Source organism: Cajanus cajan, chromosome 4, assembly GCF_000230855.2.
Source record: "Cajanus cajan strain Asha chromosome 4, NIPB_CcT2T_4, whole genome shotgun sequence".
NCBI lineage: Eukaryota > Viridiplantae > Streptophyta > Magnoliopsida > Fabales > Fabaceae > Cajanus > Cajanus cajan.
This window is the reverse complement of record NC_138520.1, coordinates 4,673,487-4,687,423: the sequence shown is the minus strand read 5'-3', so window position 1 is coordinate 4,687,423 and position 13,937 is coordinate 4,673,487. Positions and strand designations below refer to the sequence as shown.

Genomic DNA, 13,937 nt, shown 5'->3' with positions numbered 1-13,937 from the left:
TTATATTTCATATTAAAATAAAATAAAAAAATATTATTTTTTGTTTTATTTTTTAATTTAAAAAATGATTAAATTTAATACAAAATAATATTTTTTATAATTAAAAGTAGGATTTAATCGTCATACACGTATTAAAATCATTTATATGATGAATCAATTATAAAATATTATTTGTATCATTTTTAAGATAGTTAATATAAAATTTAACAAAATTACTATTTATAATAGTTTGTGATTAAATAAATGTGTAAAAAAAAAAAAAACTTTACACTGCATAATTTTTTTTCTAAGTAAAAATAATCCTCAAATATGGAGCACACCTTTTTTATCCTTATTACTAGGAAAAATAGAGGAGTATATGTTATTTAAAAATAAAAAAAATAAGTAATTACTTAAAATGTGAGAAATTTGAAAATAAAAAGAAAAGAGAATAAATAAATATGTAAATAAATAAAAGATAATGAAGAGAAATCAATTTAGTGGTAGTTATATGAGGTATGTGTCGGTAGATTTACTTTACCTAATAATACATGTTTTACATCAAATTTTAATACATAGATCAATTCTACACATTTTTAAAAAAATCAAAGCTATTTGATACTTAATTTCATAATTCAAATTAAATAGATAATTATACAAATATGTTATATATTAATTTGAATCTACATATGAAGTATCTTATGGTTTTTAAATTTTTTTTAAAATTTGTAAACTTAATTTTTGTACTAAGAAAATTTTATTTAATAGTTAGATCATTGAAATTTAATTTAGAACAAGAGTTATTGAGTGAAGTGAGTCTACTAAAATTTACTCAACTCAATAACTAATATTTTATATTAAATTTAAACGATTCAACCGTTAAATTAAAAGTTTTTAATGCATATATAAAGTTTACAAAATTTTAAGATATTTGAAAACTATTTGATATTTCATTTTATTAATTCAAATTGACAGATAATCATAAAATTATTTTATATATTGATTTAAATCTATATTATGAAGTATCATATGGTTTTCAAATTTTTTAAAATTTGTAATCTTTATATATACACTAAGAACTTTTAATTTATCAGTTAGATCGTTAAAATTTAACGTAGAACATGATTTATTGAGTAGACACACACACATATGAGGAATAATCAAATGATTCCAAGAGTAACTTTTGGTAAAGTTATTCCATATAATATAACTCATGGTATTTGTTGAATTTTAACAATTTAACCATTAAATTAGAAGTTTTTAATGTATAAATCAAGTATACAAAATTTAAAAAAATTTGAAAACTATATGATACTTTGTTATATACATTTAAATCAACATATAAAATATTTTTATGATTATCCATCAATTTGAATTAATAAAACAAAGTATCAAATCATTTTTAATTTTTTTTAAAATTTTGTATATTTAATTTATGCATTAAGAAATTCTAATTTAACGGTTAGATCATTAAAATTTAATATGCACTATAAGTTATTGAGTAGAATAACTTTATTAAGAGTTACTTAATCCCTCTCTCCCCCTCCCCCCTCTCTCTTAATGATTCAACCATTAAATTAAAAATTTTTAATGTATAAATCTAGTTTACAAATTTTTAAAAAATTTTGAAAATTATATGATACTTCGTTATATAGATTCAAATCAACATATAAAATATTTTATGATTATCCATCAATTTAAATTAATGAAACGAAGTATCAAATAGTTTTTAAATTTTTAAAAAAATTTGTAGACTTGGTCTACACTCTATATGAAATTTTTAATTTACCAATTGAATCATTTAAACTTAACATAAACTATAAGTTATTAGGTGGAGTAATTGTACCAAGTGTTACTCTTGGAGTAATTTAATTCCTCATATATATATGAGGAGGGTTCAAACGACACCGGTGTAACTTTTACTAAGTGTTACACCGCTCAACTTTATATTAAATATAAATTTTGAAAATCCAACCGTTAGATTGAAAATTTATATCTCTTAGATCATATATGTCAAATTTTGTTAAAATTGAACAACAACTTGAAGGTAATCAAAGTGTTCATATTTTAGTATATTTTGAAATGCATATATTACGTCAATTTTGTTTTATGAGAATGAAGTATCAAATCATCTTAGATTAATATAAAATTTGATATATATGATCTAAGAGATATGAACTTTCAATCTAACGGTTGGATTTACAAAATTCACATTTAATATAAAGTTATTGAGTGGTGTAACACTTAGTTAAACTGAAAACTAATGTTTTACATAATTAAGAGTTTCGATCCACCCATTAAATAAATCTCATTTAATAATTCAGTCAAATGATAAGCAGGTTAAAAAAAGTGTTTTGTTTTTATCACTCTTCAAGTATAAATTATAATATGAAGTTCAAAATTTATTATTAGGTGGCAGTTTGAGTATCATTTTATAACCTGATGTATGTGGCTCTTCCATTTGTTAGCCATAAAATTCAAGACTAAGCTTCTGCCGCCTGCATATGTTACAGGCGCAAATCAATAAACAATACAGACTCTCATCCAAATGCCATATAAAATGCAAAATCGGTGTTACGTTTCCTCTCACTAACTATTCAATTTCATGGAGACTCCTTCTAATGCTCCTATCGACCTAGATGACAAGGCAATTGATATTTGTTAACTTGAACTCATACAATATACAAGTTATTACTATTTACAGAGTTAATCATATGACTATATGCATTTTTAATTTTTGAAACAGGAGATGGAATTGGTGAGCAACGGTTGCGTGAATGTGCATGGTAGGATTGCTGACAAGCGAACAACTGGAGGATGGAAAGCATCCCCCTTTATCATAGGTAATGTTATAGATAATTATACATCACGCATACATTAATTATTATTATTATTATTATTATTTTTCATGAATGCATGTCTTAATTCCCATTTTACTTTTACTGATGTTAATTAATTAATTACCTGTGGTGCAGTGAACGAGGTGGCAGAGAGGTTGGCGTTCTTTGCAATTGCAGTGAACATGGTGGCTTACTTGGTTTCTGAAATGCATCAATCGCTTCCAGACGCTGCTACCCACGTCACAGATTGGGTTGGTGCTGCTTATGTGCTTACCCTCCTTGGAGCGTTTCTAGCTGATGCTTACTTGGGTCGCTTCACCACCATCCTTCTTTTCTCTGCCGTTTATGCTGTGGTAATATTATATATATTTGGCATGTGTAACTTGGTAATATTATATATACGTAAACACAATTGTTTATTCATGATTGTGTATATATGAGGTGAATGGTGTAGGGGATGATTATGCTTACACTTTCGGCTTCACTGGACACGTTACGCCCTCTTAAATGCACTGTTTGGCCATGCAAAGTGGCAAGCCAAGGCCAAACCGCGTTCCTCTACGGTGCACTTGCCCTCATTGCTTTGGGCACGGGTGGAATAAAGCCTTGTGTGTCGTCCTTTGGGGGTGACCAATTTGACGAGGGAGATGAGAAAGAAGTCCAGATGAAGTTCGGTTTCTTCAACTGGTTCTTCTTGGCCATCAACATGGGTGCCATCCTTGGAATCACGCTACTCGTTTACATACAAGACGTCGCAGGGTTTGGTTGGGGTTTTGGAATACCCGCTGCTGCCACCATCTGTTCTATCCTTATCCTACTTGCTGGTGTCAAGTATTACCGTTTCAAAAAGCCATTGGGAAGCCCTTTCACTAGGTTTCTTCAGGTTATAGTAGCCTCCCTCAGGAATCATCTAAACGGTGTCAAGGAAACTCGCCTCTACGAGGTCCAAACCACGCACTCAGATATTCCGGGCGCTCGCAAGCTTCCTCACACCGCACAATACAGGTTTTTATAATTATATGGCTCTTAAGAATGTGCGGTTATTAAGTCGATGTGGGATCTGCGACTAACGACCAGAGAGAGTGTCTTTGTGCAGGTTTTTTGACAAAGCAGCAGTTATGACGAACGCTGAGGAGAAAAGCAATCGATGGCGTACATGCACGGTGACACAAGTAGAAGAATTCAAATCCTTCATTCGAGTCCTTCCGGTGTGGGCTTCCACCATCGCTCTCTCCGTGTCCTACGCTCAGCTCTCAACGTTCTTCCTAAGCCAAGCCAGAATCATGGAGCGAACACTCGGGGGCTTCAAAATCCCCACAGGTTCTGTCCCCGTGTTCAGCGCCATCACCCTCGTGCTGGTACCCATCTACGAGAAACTGGCGGTGCCCTTTCTACGCAGCCTCACCGGGCACCAGCGCGGCATCACGTCGTTGCAACGAATGGGAGTGGGGCTATTGGTCTCGATCTTCGCCATGGCTTCGGCTGCGTTGGTCGAAAACAAAAGACGCGCGCAGGAGTCGGTGAGGATGAGCGTGTTCTGGTTGCTTCCTCAGTTCTTTCTGATGGGTGCTGCTGAAGTTTTCACCTATGTGGGACAGCTGGAGTTCTTCTACGATGAAGCGACGGATGGGACGAGGAGCATTAGCAGTGCGATGTTTTTGTGTGAGATTGGGATTGGAAGCTGGTTGAGCAGTGCGCTGGTGAAGATCATTGAGGGTGCGAGTGGTGGACAAGGCAAAGGGTGGTTGAGGAACCATCTTGCTGAGAGTAGGTTGGACTACTTTTATTGGGTGTTGACGGCCATCAATGTCGTTAATTTCTTGGTTTACTTGGCGGTGGCGTATTGTCACAGAGGGAAAGGAGCACTTGTGATGGATGAGGCCATGGTTGAATTCACTCAGCCAGACACAGGGAACCACCAACGAGAATTACCAAGTACCGTTTTCTGATCGTCATTTATTCTTTCATTTTATTTTGATTTGCAATCTCTCAATTCTTGACAAATTATGCAATGGATCATCGTAATTTACTAAATCTTGATTGTTCAAGATCCGCAGAGATGACCGTATCGTCTTTATAAGTGGAGATCTTTTTCTTAAATAAATTAATATCATAAGTTCCAAATCACTATCATAAGACGCACTATATATCAATAATCAATTATTTGCCTGTTAACAGCAATTCTTGGGCCATTATTTTAGCCCATTTTCTGTTTGAAGGATAAGTTTGGGTCTTTAATTTTTCAATTACACGATTAACCCGTCAAGTAGCACTACTATTTTTTTTTTTGTTACATGCAATTTTTCATGCGAATTTTAAAATTCGCAGCAAACATTATTCCTACGACTTGCAATTAGGTCTAAGTGTTGGTCTGATGCGCAATTGGTGGCATGATCACTAAGGGGCAATTATATAGAGCTGGAGACCTTGCTTGTGATTTAAAAGATACACATAACAGTTGCCTCAAACTTAAAAGGAAAGCATCTTATAACAATTCACATGACACAGAAGACATTGTTCAATTGAAACAATGACTTACAGAAAATGATGTGGTTATTCATCAATTGCAACAGTTTCAATCAATTGTTTTGCAATTCTTACCCACAAAAGCACAAAACGTCATTCAAAATATTAGTCAACAACAAAATGTCAACCTAGATCAACAAAATGGGGAACAACATCAACAACAAAGAAGAAGATGACCAAGGAAAAAATCAAGTAGACTCTCCTAATTATGATGATTATTAGTTAGCATTAGAAAAATATTAATCTATTTGAATTAACTATATATGATGTTTGAATTATGAATTGTTTAACATATGTTAGTGTTGGATTATATATTATTATATATAAACATTAGTGTTGTCTTTTAAATTTATTTTGATAAAGCTTCTATCAATCTATATATATTGTTAAACATATGAAAATAATGTCAATTGGTTACATTAATAAATTTATAAAAAAATAAAATTCAAATATTTTTGACAAATTTTTTATAGGAAATCAATTTTGTTATTTTCGATGAAAATATTCGTCAGAAATTATCGATGGAATAAATTATTTTCGACAGATTTTTTTTTCCAACGCTCTTTTTTTCGACAGATTTACATGCGTCAAAAATCCTCAATTTTCGACAGATTATACTTGTTTCCGACGGATTTTACCCGTCGAAAATTAGCATTTTTCTTGTAGTGTAAGTTGTTTCTATCAAATACCTAATGATGATAGAGGCATAACCAAGATATCCACCATTAAGGCCATGACTAGTATAATGCAAGAGGATTGAACCTGTGCTGAGGTTAGTGAACTTAAGTTCCTCTTGAGTTAGGCTATTACTTAAAACCCAATACTTCTTATGAATTTTGGGCCTAATAGTATAGGAGTGTGAGTCTTGTTTGAGCTTGTATTTTAGGTCTTGTATTTTGGGCCTTCATTAGACTTTATGGGCCTTGTATTTATTGGGCCAAGTAGAATAGATGAGTTATTTGATGGGCCTTAGGAATTGATAGTTGTTATTTGAACCATGGATACACATTTAAATTTGATTTGGTAGTCATGTGACCGATCATGTGGTTAGACGCACATGGGCTACCAAATTCAATTGCAAATGTTCACCACATGACATTCAAATACAAGATTCAAACTCCTAAATCTAGTTGCACATGGGATCACAAGTGGGAGCCTTGGTTCACGTATCAAATTTGAATTTTGAATTCAAATTTGGCACACCACATGCTAGTTAAGCCACCATGGTTCACTTTTGACCCATGGTTAGCTTAACTTCTCCTAGAAGTCATATCGAGATCTATATAAGGCTCTTTCCTTCTTGTATTTGGTCACTTTTGTGTATATGAGAATTCTAATTTTCATAACTCTCTCCTTTCTCTCTGAAAGGTCCATTTGGAGAATCATTCTCCTTAAGCACTTTCAACAAGAAATCCTTCCTTGTGGAGTAGCGCATTTGCTTGTATCTCCTTCTCAAGGAGGCTCAACACGCCTATTCCTTCTTCTTTCACTCATCTTGTTCGGTCAAAATCCATTGGAGCACATCAAGGAAGGATCAAGTGGATTCAAGGAGCTACAATGAAGAATTCAGTCATCCTTCTTCATTAGAGGTTCCATCACCTAAGTATTGATATCAAGTAAGCTAGAGTTAAAAAGTGTGTTTGGAAAACAATTGAGTTAAACTCAACTAGAGTTAAAAAAAAAAACAAAGTTACAACCACAAACTTTTACTTTTTCTACATTGAAATGTGTATTTTTTTTGTTAAATGTAATTTTCAAATTAGTATCCAAACACACACTAAGGAATTGGGATGTCTTTTTATCATCATTGATTGAGAAAAAGAGTCCATTTTTCAAAATTTTAAAAATAAATAAATAAAAATAATATATAAAGTAGATGATTAGTTAAAGAGTACGAGAACTTTGATGAATAAAATTTATATGAGAAATAGAGAAGAAGAATAAAAGCTAAATCTATGTGTATTATAAAGGGAATCCATTGTATATAATTATTTTTTGTCTCCACTTATAGTGAACCATTATGTCTCATTTGCTAAGAAAAAAAAATGAAACAATTGATCATGTTTTTTGAGTAAACATCCATAACCACTCATTCAATTTATCTCTTTTTTATTTTATTTTAATTTTTAAATATTAAAAGGTATGAAGGGCCTCTTCTCCCTACTAGTAAATATTAAAAAGAATAGTGGAAGAGAAAGAGTGTTTCAAAGGTGATTTAAGGATAAAATAACATGTACATCAACATACATACATACATATATATATATATATATATATATATATATATATATATATAGAGAGAGAGAGAGAGAGAGATAGATATATTAATGTTGGTTAGTACAAATGGTAGTAACTTATATCCTTTAACTAAGATGTTCAATATTTAAATTTTAACCTTAAATATGAAAGCTTATGTAGAGAGAGAATTACATACTTTACATATATTCATCCTCTTTGAGGAGGTCTAGTCCCTCAACAAATCAAACAAGAAAGAAATAAATTTTTTTTATAAAAGTTATTGCTCTAATTTAATTAGTATCAATTGTTTATTTTTTTCATTCCAAATTACTTTTGAAAGTAAGACTTTATATTAAAATTAAAATATCTACGTTGCTATCTAATTATTTTATTATAAAATTTTGTTAACATCTCATCTTTTAATAAAGTAATTAACATATTTGATTCATTGAGATTGTCCTTATTAGGTAATAAATATGAATAAAAAAGTATTACATTAAGTAAAAGTAAATAATTGAGCAATAAATATATGTAAGAAGGCTCATCTATCTAATGTTTAAAGATTTTGAATTATAGTTTCAAATGCATTTGTATTTAGTTGATTTATTCATTCATTGATATATACAAAGATCTGTTCAATGATGGAGATCTCTTCCATATTTTAATCCAATGTACTTTCTAACGATCATTTATTTTAATTTTTATAAAAGAATAGTAATTCAAATATTAACTGTAAAGTTAACTAAACAAGACATTTTCAACAAAAAAAAAAAAATCCTTTTGAAGAATCGAATAGTTACAAAATTTATTTTCTCCGCTAGTAATTAACTAAACAAAGTATCTAGCTAATTTATTGAGTTTGGTCAAAAGAAATACATTATTGGCATGAAAATATATTTGATCGAATCGATAAGGACATAAAGTAAAGGGATGCGTTTGCTTGGTGAGGAAAGGAAAAGCATGGACGGATAAATGATAAAGTCAATAAAGTAAACTTTCAAAGAAAGGGAATTAGCTCGATATATATGATCATGGATATCCTAATGATTCATACCCTATATATTCTTGCCTGGGGATCTGCAAGTTAAATATGCGTTGAACTTTGTCAATTTGCCTGTGTCTTTACAATAATTAACGATGACATGTTGGCTTCTAGCCTCACGGATCTATCTTCTAAACCCCATTATGTATAATTCCTTGCCTTTAGCTACTTGTCAGGTTTCAATGTCTTCTTATATGCATGGTATCGACATAATAGAGACGATTGTTGTAATTATATATCAAATTAATGCAAACTTAATTATCTATTTCTGAACTTAATAAGCACATGTCCAAAGACCAATGCACTTGCACTTGTAATATAATGGGACACTCTCCTCACTATCATTTCATATATACATATTTTTTCATTAAATATATATATATTTAAAAATAAAAATTATATTTTAATAATATATATATATATAAATTATCGTATATATAAAATATAAATTTAAAAAAGATGATTATTTATTTAATGTCTGTCAAATTTTCAAAGAAAATTAATTCTTGTACAAAATAAAGAATACTTCTTAATAACGAATTATTTTTTTTAAAATTTTAATTATAATATATATATATATATATATATATATTAATGCTTACATATATAATATAATAAATTAAAAAATAAATTTTCGATAAAATAAAATTTATAGTATACATGATTATCTTGTGTGTTTTTTATTTATTATATACATTGATTAAAAAAATTAAATAAGAAATATTAAAAATTTTATATTTTATTTAGAATTTTTATTATAAATTATATTTTAAAATAAATTATCATCTAAAATTTTATATTAAATATTAAAAACATATTTATATCATAAATAAATAAAATTTTATTTTTATAAAATTTAACATTTATTTTTATATTTTTATTAGTGTTAAATTATTATAAAGTAAGTCTTTAAAATTGTAATTCTAATTAAATATTTAAAAAAATGTCTATAATAAATAAATAAGTCATACTTAAAATATTTATTTTAAAAAAAGTTAAATACAAACTTATTAAATTATAATATAATATAATCTAACCTAATTTATTTTTAATTTTAATTATAATCATAAATATAAAAATTTATAAAAAATAATTATAATATATATTTATATTTTTAAAAGTATATATAAAATTTTTAATATTATAAATATATGAATAAATATTATCTCGTATATAAAGTTGCTCAACATCATAATGATAAATTCTAATTAACTTGCTAAAAAATAATCATGCACGGTCGGCCATTGCTTCTATATTTGCAGATCCTTTTAAAGTGGTTTTAGTTATTTGTGCTTGGGATAATGCCAGCATGCACCTCACCATGTAATCGTGTTGCCAAACTTGCGTAATGATGAGAAATTGAAGATATCGATTAAACCCGACCGAAATGATGATTCGGTTTGAGGGTGACTATTATGGCTGGCTTATCAAAATCTTCATGCTTGGCCAACTTTTGAAACAAGGTCGTGAGTCCGAGAAATTAAATATGTAGGTCTCTCTTACCTTTCCGTCTATGTCATGATGATTTCTAGCATTACCTTTGAGACAGTGACCATATAGTATATATATAGCTTAAATTAATAATCTCCTTTTGTAAATCAAACCATTAATTAACATATAAAGCATATGGGATTGCAGTCTCGAAGCCCGCTTTTACGTGACATCCATCATGGTAATCATTCCCATTTAAAAAAAAAAAAAAAAAAAAAAACTCATTCTAAAAGTCCTAGTAAGAAAGCATGTGAATTAACCAAAAGAAAGAAAGAAAGAAAGATGAAAACCCCTTCGTACACACACAAGCAGCTTCCTGATATAAAGTAGTAATAATGTATAACTGGTATCGATCATTTTCTTCTTTTTCTTTTGCCCTTTCTCTCTGAGAAAATGCTGCCCCAGCTTGAAGTCATGGTTTTCTTCATCACACATTCTCCGTGGAAGAAGGGAGAAGAGGCTGAGTGAGTGATGTTTTGGCATGGCTTGAGGATCTGATGCTGCTATGCTCTGGGGTGGTCGTAATTGCAACCTGTTCCTTTGCAAATTTCTGTTCTTCGTTTTTACCCCACAAGACAAAGTACAGTCCCACAACTATCAAAACTGCTCCAATGATCCTATACCATCAAAAATACGACCCACAAAGCCATTATCAATCAAAATTGGACCCAACTTTTTTTTTTTTTTTGTTTGTTATAAAGTATATGCACAAAAGAGAAAAGAAAAGAGACACGGCACCTTCCATATTCAACATCTTACAAAAATTCTTAAAACTTTTTTAACCCTCTAGAACGCGGAATCATCAAAAGTTGTTCATTCGGGTTTCTTAGCCTTTTCTCTGTTGAGTCAGTTCTCACACAAGGTTCAACCTTGCCTTAGCTCTAGCTCACTTGTTGTTTAGTGGGTTTCATTGTCGTTTTCCAAGTGGTCGTCATTTCATACTCAATATTATTAGTTTCAATTCCATTATTCCGATATAAAAAAATAAAATAAAAAAAATCATGTGTAACATTATATATAATAATTTTTATTTGTCAATTTTAAGTACACATTTTAAAAATACACTTTAAAATAAAATAAGAATTATTATATCATATGTAAAGCATGTGAATGATCAAAGTAATTAAAAGAAATCAAAAGGCAAATGGTGGTATGAACTTTAAGCTATATATATATATATGCACCCGTTCTAACATGTGAAATGAACAAGTTTCTTAAAATATTTTATGTGTTTTAAGAATTAAAAGGCAAATGGTATGAACTTAGGTGATTATTTTAAACGACTAAAATATGAAAATGAAGAGGTTAAGTAAGATAGGACCACGAACCCGCCCAAGTAGAACTCTTCGCCTAAAGCAAGTGAAGCCATAATAGCGACAACAAGAGTTTGAACAGGTTGATACACGGCAACGAACACAGGGCCACCTCTGTGAATGCACCATATCTGTACAGCGAAGGCAATTCCGGATGCCACCACTCCCTGCAATGTATTTCCAAGTTTATAACATTAAAATATATATCATATATGATAATATACACACGCACACGCACCCACCATCATATCTCCACAATTATTGCATAAACACATCCAATAATACATACCATTAATCATCTCATAACTCAAACACATACAGACAACTATAGAGAAATTCTTTATTGTACAAAATTTAATTGAACTTTATTATAAAGCGACCAAGTACCAACTTTGTTAAGTTTCTATGAAATTAGGCCGGGGCTTTTGCATATTAATAATTCTTTACGCGCTTTAGGTTTTACTCAAAAATTAATATAAAACTAAAAGTAGTGAAGTTGGTTAAAAAAATGAGAGGCCAAATTAAAATTACATATATTGTTGGGAGAATGAAAGCACATGCATGTAGTAGAATGAGTAGGTAGGTATGTTACTGACCGCATAGAAAATTGTGAATACTTCTCCACCAGAGTGGAAAATCCAAGCCTGAGCATCTCTTTCAACAATAAGAGCAATGACTAGGAATTGGATGAGTCCAAAGAAGCATGTATAGGAAGTGACAGAAAGGCGAGCTGGGTACTTCTTGAGTACAGGTGTTTGCAACACAAGCCAACCAGACCAAGACAAGCAATGCCCTATGAGGTAGAGGCAACCAAGGGTCCAGTTCTTGCCCTTTGCATCTCCCAGTGAGAGTGTGCCAAACTCAATTACTGGGCTGTTTAGATGTGGACTCGGGCTATAAATTGTTGGACCCTTGTATAGTGTGATCACCGTTGCCCCAGCAACACAGAATATTGTTCCCGCCACCTTTGCTATCCCATCCTTTCGGTTCAGCCTCACTTGCTCTATCCTGAAAATTCAATTTTATTTCATCTACGTGTAAATATACATAGCCACATGTAGGCAATTAGGCATGCATGGTGCAACAACTGAACAATTAATTAAGGGCTTGCCTCAGTATGGCTGCCATGAGAAATGTAATGGCTGGGACAGAGTTCTGAATTGCTGATGCAAAGGTTGGGGATGTGTTGTCCAAGCCAAGCAAGTAGAAACCTTGGTTTGCAGTAATCCTGTGTAATGCAAAATATTAATAATTAAATGACCCGCCAGCTAGCATGGTGCTCAATTTCTTCTAACTTTTTCTTAAAAAAAGGAAAAAGAAAACAGTGTTTTTTCCCTTGCTTTTTTCCTTTTCTTTTCAATCACCTCGTGATGTAAACAAATTACATACCCGACAAGCGCCAGAAGAAAGAACTGTAAGAGGAAGTTTAAAGTAATGGCAGGCCTCTCCTTCCTGGACAAAAGAAACAAACTGGTGCTGAGAGAGACAGGAAAGATTCAATTACAGAATTTTTTTATATATCCTTTTATATATTAAACACATGTGTATAAGGAAATAAATGGGATTAATTAATTTGATTAGTTATGGTTAGAGGAGGTAGCTAGCACTAACTAACTTTTCCAAGAAGTATGCAAAGGGAACTAGAAGGAGAAAAGCAATGATGTTGCGGTAGACTGGGAAAACGAGTTTGCTAATGCCCATGTTAAGGGCAGCTCTTGAGACGACATGGAAGCCGGCATAGCCAAACTGCAGGGCCAACATGGCCGCATGCAGCTGAAGCCGTTCGGGGATGGAGCACCACATTCTCCCGGAAGAGGCTGAGGCTGAATCAGCCATTGAAGAATGCAATCAATTAGGTAACCGAATAATTGAAAGGGGTGAGGAAAGTGGTGAGGAGGAGATGGAAGAGGTAGGATATAAATATAGTGAAGAGAGAGTGGGAGTGTACAAGTAATGCAATAGGGTATGACCCACAATCACCCTAAAAAGGCGTTGTGTCAACTGTTGGTACCCTTCAAATGTTTTTGCTTGTCTCCCACATTCTTTTCTTTTCTTTCCTCTATTCCATTCCACCCTCCTTCGCTGACAAGACAACCCCCACCGCACTTCGATCCCTTCAAATTCAAAAAAAATATAAATAAAAAAAAAGTGATCAGGGTGTCAGGTCAGGTGTGTTTTTGAGAAATTATGAGAGAGAGAGAGGAAGGGAAATTTAATTGAAAGAGTGATTAGTACTAATTAAAAGGGTACGCTGGGGTTTGATACCAACACCAACACCATGCCAATAATGATGATAGTTGTGCAAAGGGTGAGCCGCCATTGATAGATAGCGCGCACGAGTGGAGTGGTGGATGTCCCATGCTTTCTCATCCCCCATCAAAGCCTAAACCCCACCCTCTACTCAATAATAAGTTATTACAGAGTATATAGTATTTTATTATTATACCATGACCAGTCCCTAAAGTATACTTTAGCTTCTTTTTTCTGCTACTCACTCACATTATAAAA

At 31.6% G+C, this 13,937-nt stretch overlaps 2 protein-coding genes across 3 annotated transcripts; one reads left to right on the top strand and one right to left on the bottom strand.

Annotated features, from left to right (window-relative positions):
• Window positions 1–2,584: 2,584 nt before the first annotated feature.
• LOC109802746 (protein NRT1/ PTR FAMILY 8.2) lies at window positions 2,585–7,538 on the top strand. The gene is made up of 5 exons (XM_029272149.2): window positions 2,585–2,626; window positions 2,726–2,822; window positions 2,955–3,172; window positions 3,274–3,824; window positions 3,916–7,538. The coding sequence occupies exons 1-5, from the start codon at window positions 2,585–2,587 to the stop codon at window positions 4,766–4,768; spliced, it is 1,761 nt and encodes a 586-aa protein (XP_029127982.2). The 3' UTR covers window positions 4,769–7,538.
• Window positions 7,539–10,193: 2,655 nt separating this feature from the next.
• Window positions 10,194–13,804, bottom strand: LOC109801787 (protein WALLS ARE THIN 1). Of its 2 annotated transcripts, none has more exons than XM_083073960.1 (6): window positions 13,695–13,804; window positions 12,819–12,881; window positions 12,541–12,657; window positions 12,026–12,437; window positions 11,445–11,596; window positions 10,194–10,733 (listed from the first exon to the last, which is right to left on the bottom strand). In XM_083073960.1, exons 1-6 carry the CDS (start codon window positions 13,787–13,789, stop codon window positions 10,544–10,546), a joined length of 1,029 nt encoding a protein of 342 aa, XP_082930086.1. In that variant the 5' UTR covers window positions 13,790–13,804; the 3' UTR covers window positions 10,194–10,543. The 2 variants fall into 2 exon arrangements, with proteins under 2 accessions (XP_082930086.1, XP_020218501.1); XM_020362912.3 differs by lacking the exon at window positions 13,695–13,804 and adding an exon at window positions 13,045–13,337.
• Between the last annotated feature and the right edge of the window lie 133 nt (window positions 13,805–13,937).

What these genes read in the sequence shown, in the direction of transcription:
- LOC109802746 (XM_029272149.2), top strand. Translation starts at nt 2,585, where the DNA reads ATGGAGACTCCTTCTAATGCTCCTATCGACCTAGATGACAAG. An exon ending in AGCATCCCCCTTTATCATAG is followed by an intron (nt 2,823 to 2,954) that starts GTAATGTTATAG and finishes CCTGTGGTGCAG; the next exon opens with TGAACGAGGTGGCAGAGAGG. An exon ending in CCTCACACCGCACAATACAG is followed by an intron (nt 3,825 to 3,915) that starts GTTTTTATAATT and finishes GTCTTTGTGCAG; the next exon opens with GTTTTTTGACAAAGCAGCAG.
- LOC109801787 (XM_020362912.3), bottom strand. Translation starts at nt 13,265, where the DNA reads ATGGCTGATTCAGCCTCAGCCTCTTCCGGGAGAATGTGGTGCTCCATC. An exon ending in TTTGCATACTTCTTGGAAAA is followed by an intron (nt 12,882 to 13,044) that starts GTTAGTTAGTGC and finishes TCTTTTGTCCAG; the next exon opens with GAAGGAGAGGCCTGCCATTA. An exon ending in GAAGAGTTCTACTTGGGCGG is followed by an intron (nt 10,734 to 11,444) that starts GTTCGTGGTCCT and finishes TTGATGGTATAG; the next exon opens with GATCATTGGAGCAGTTTTGA.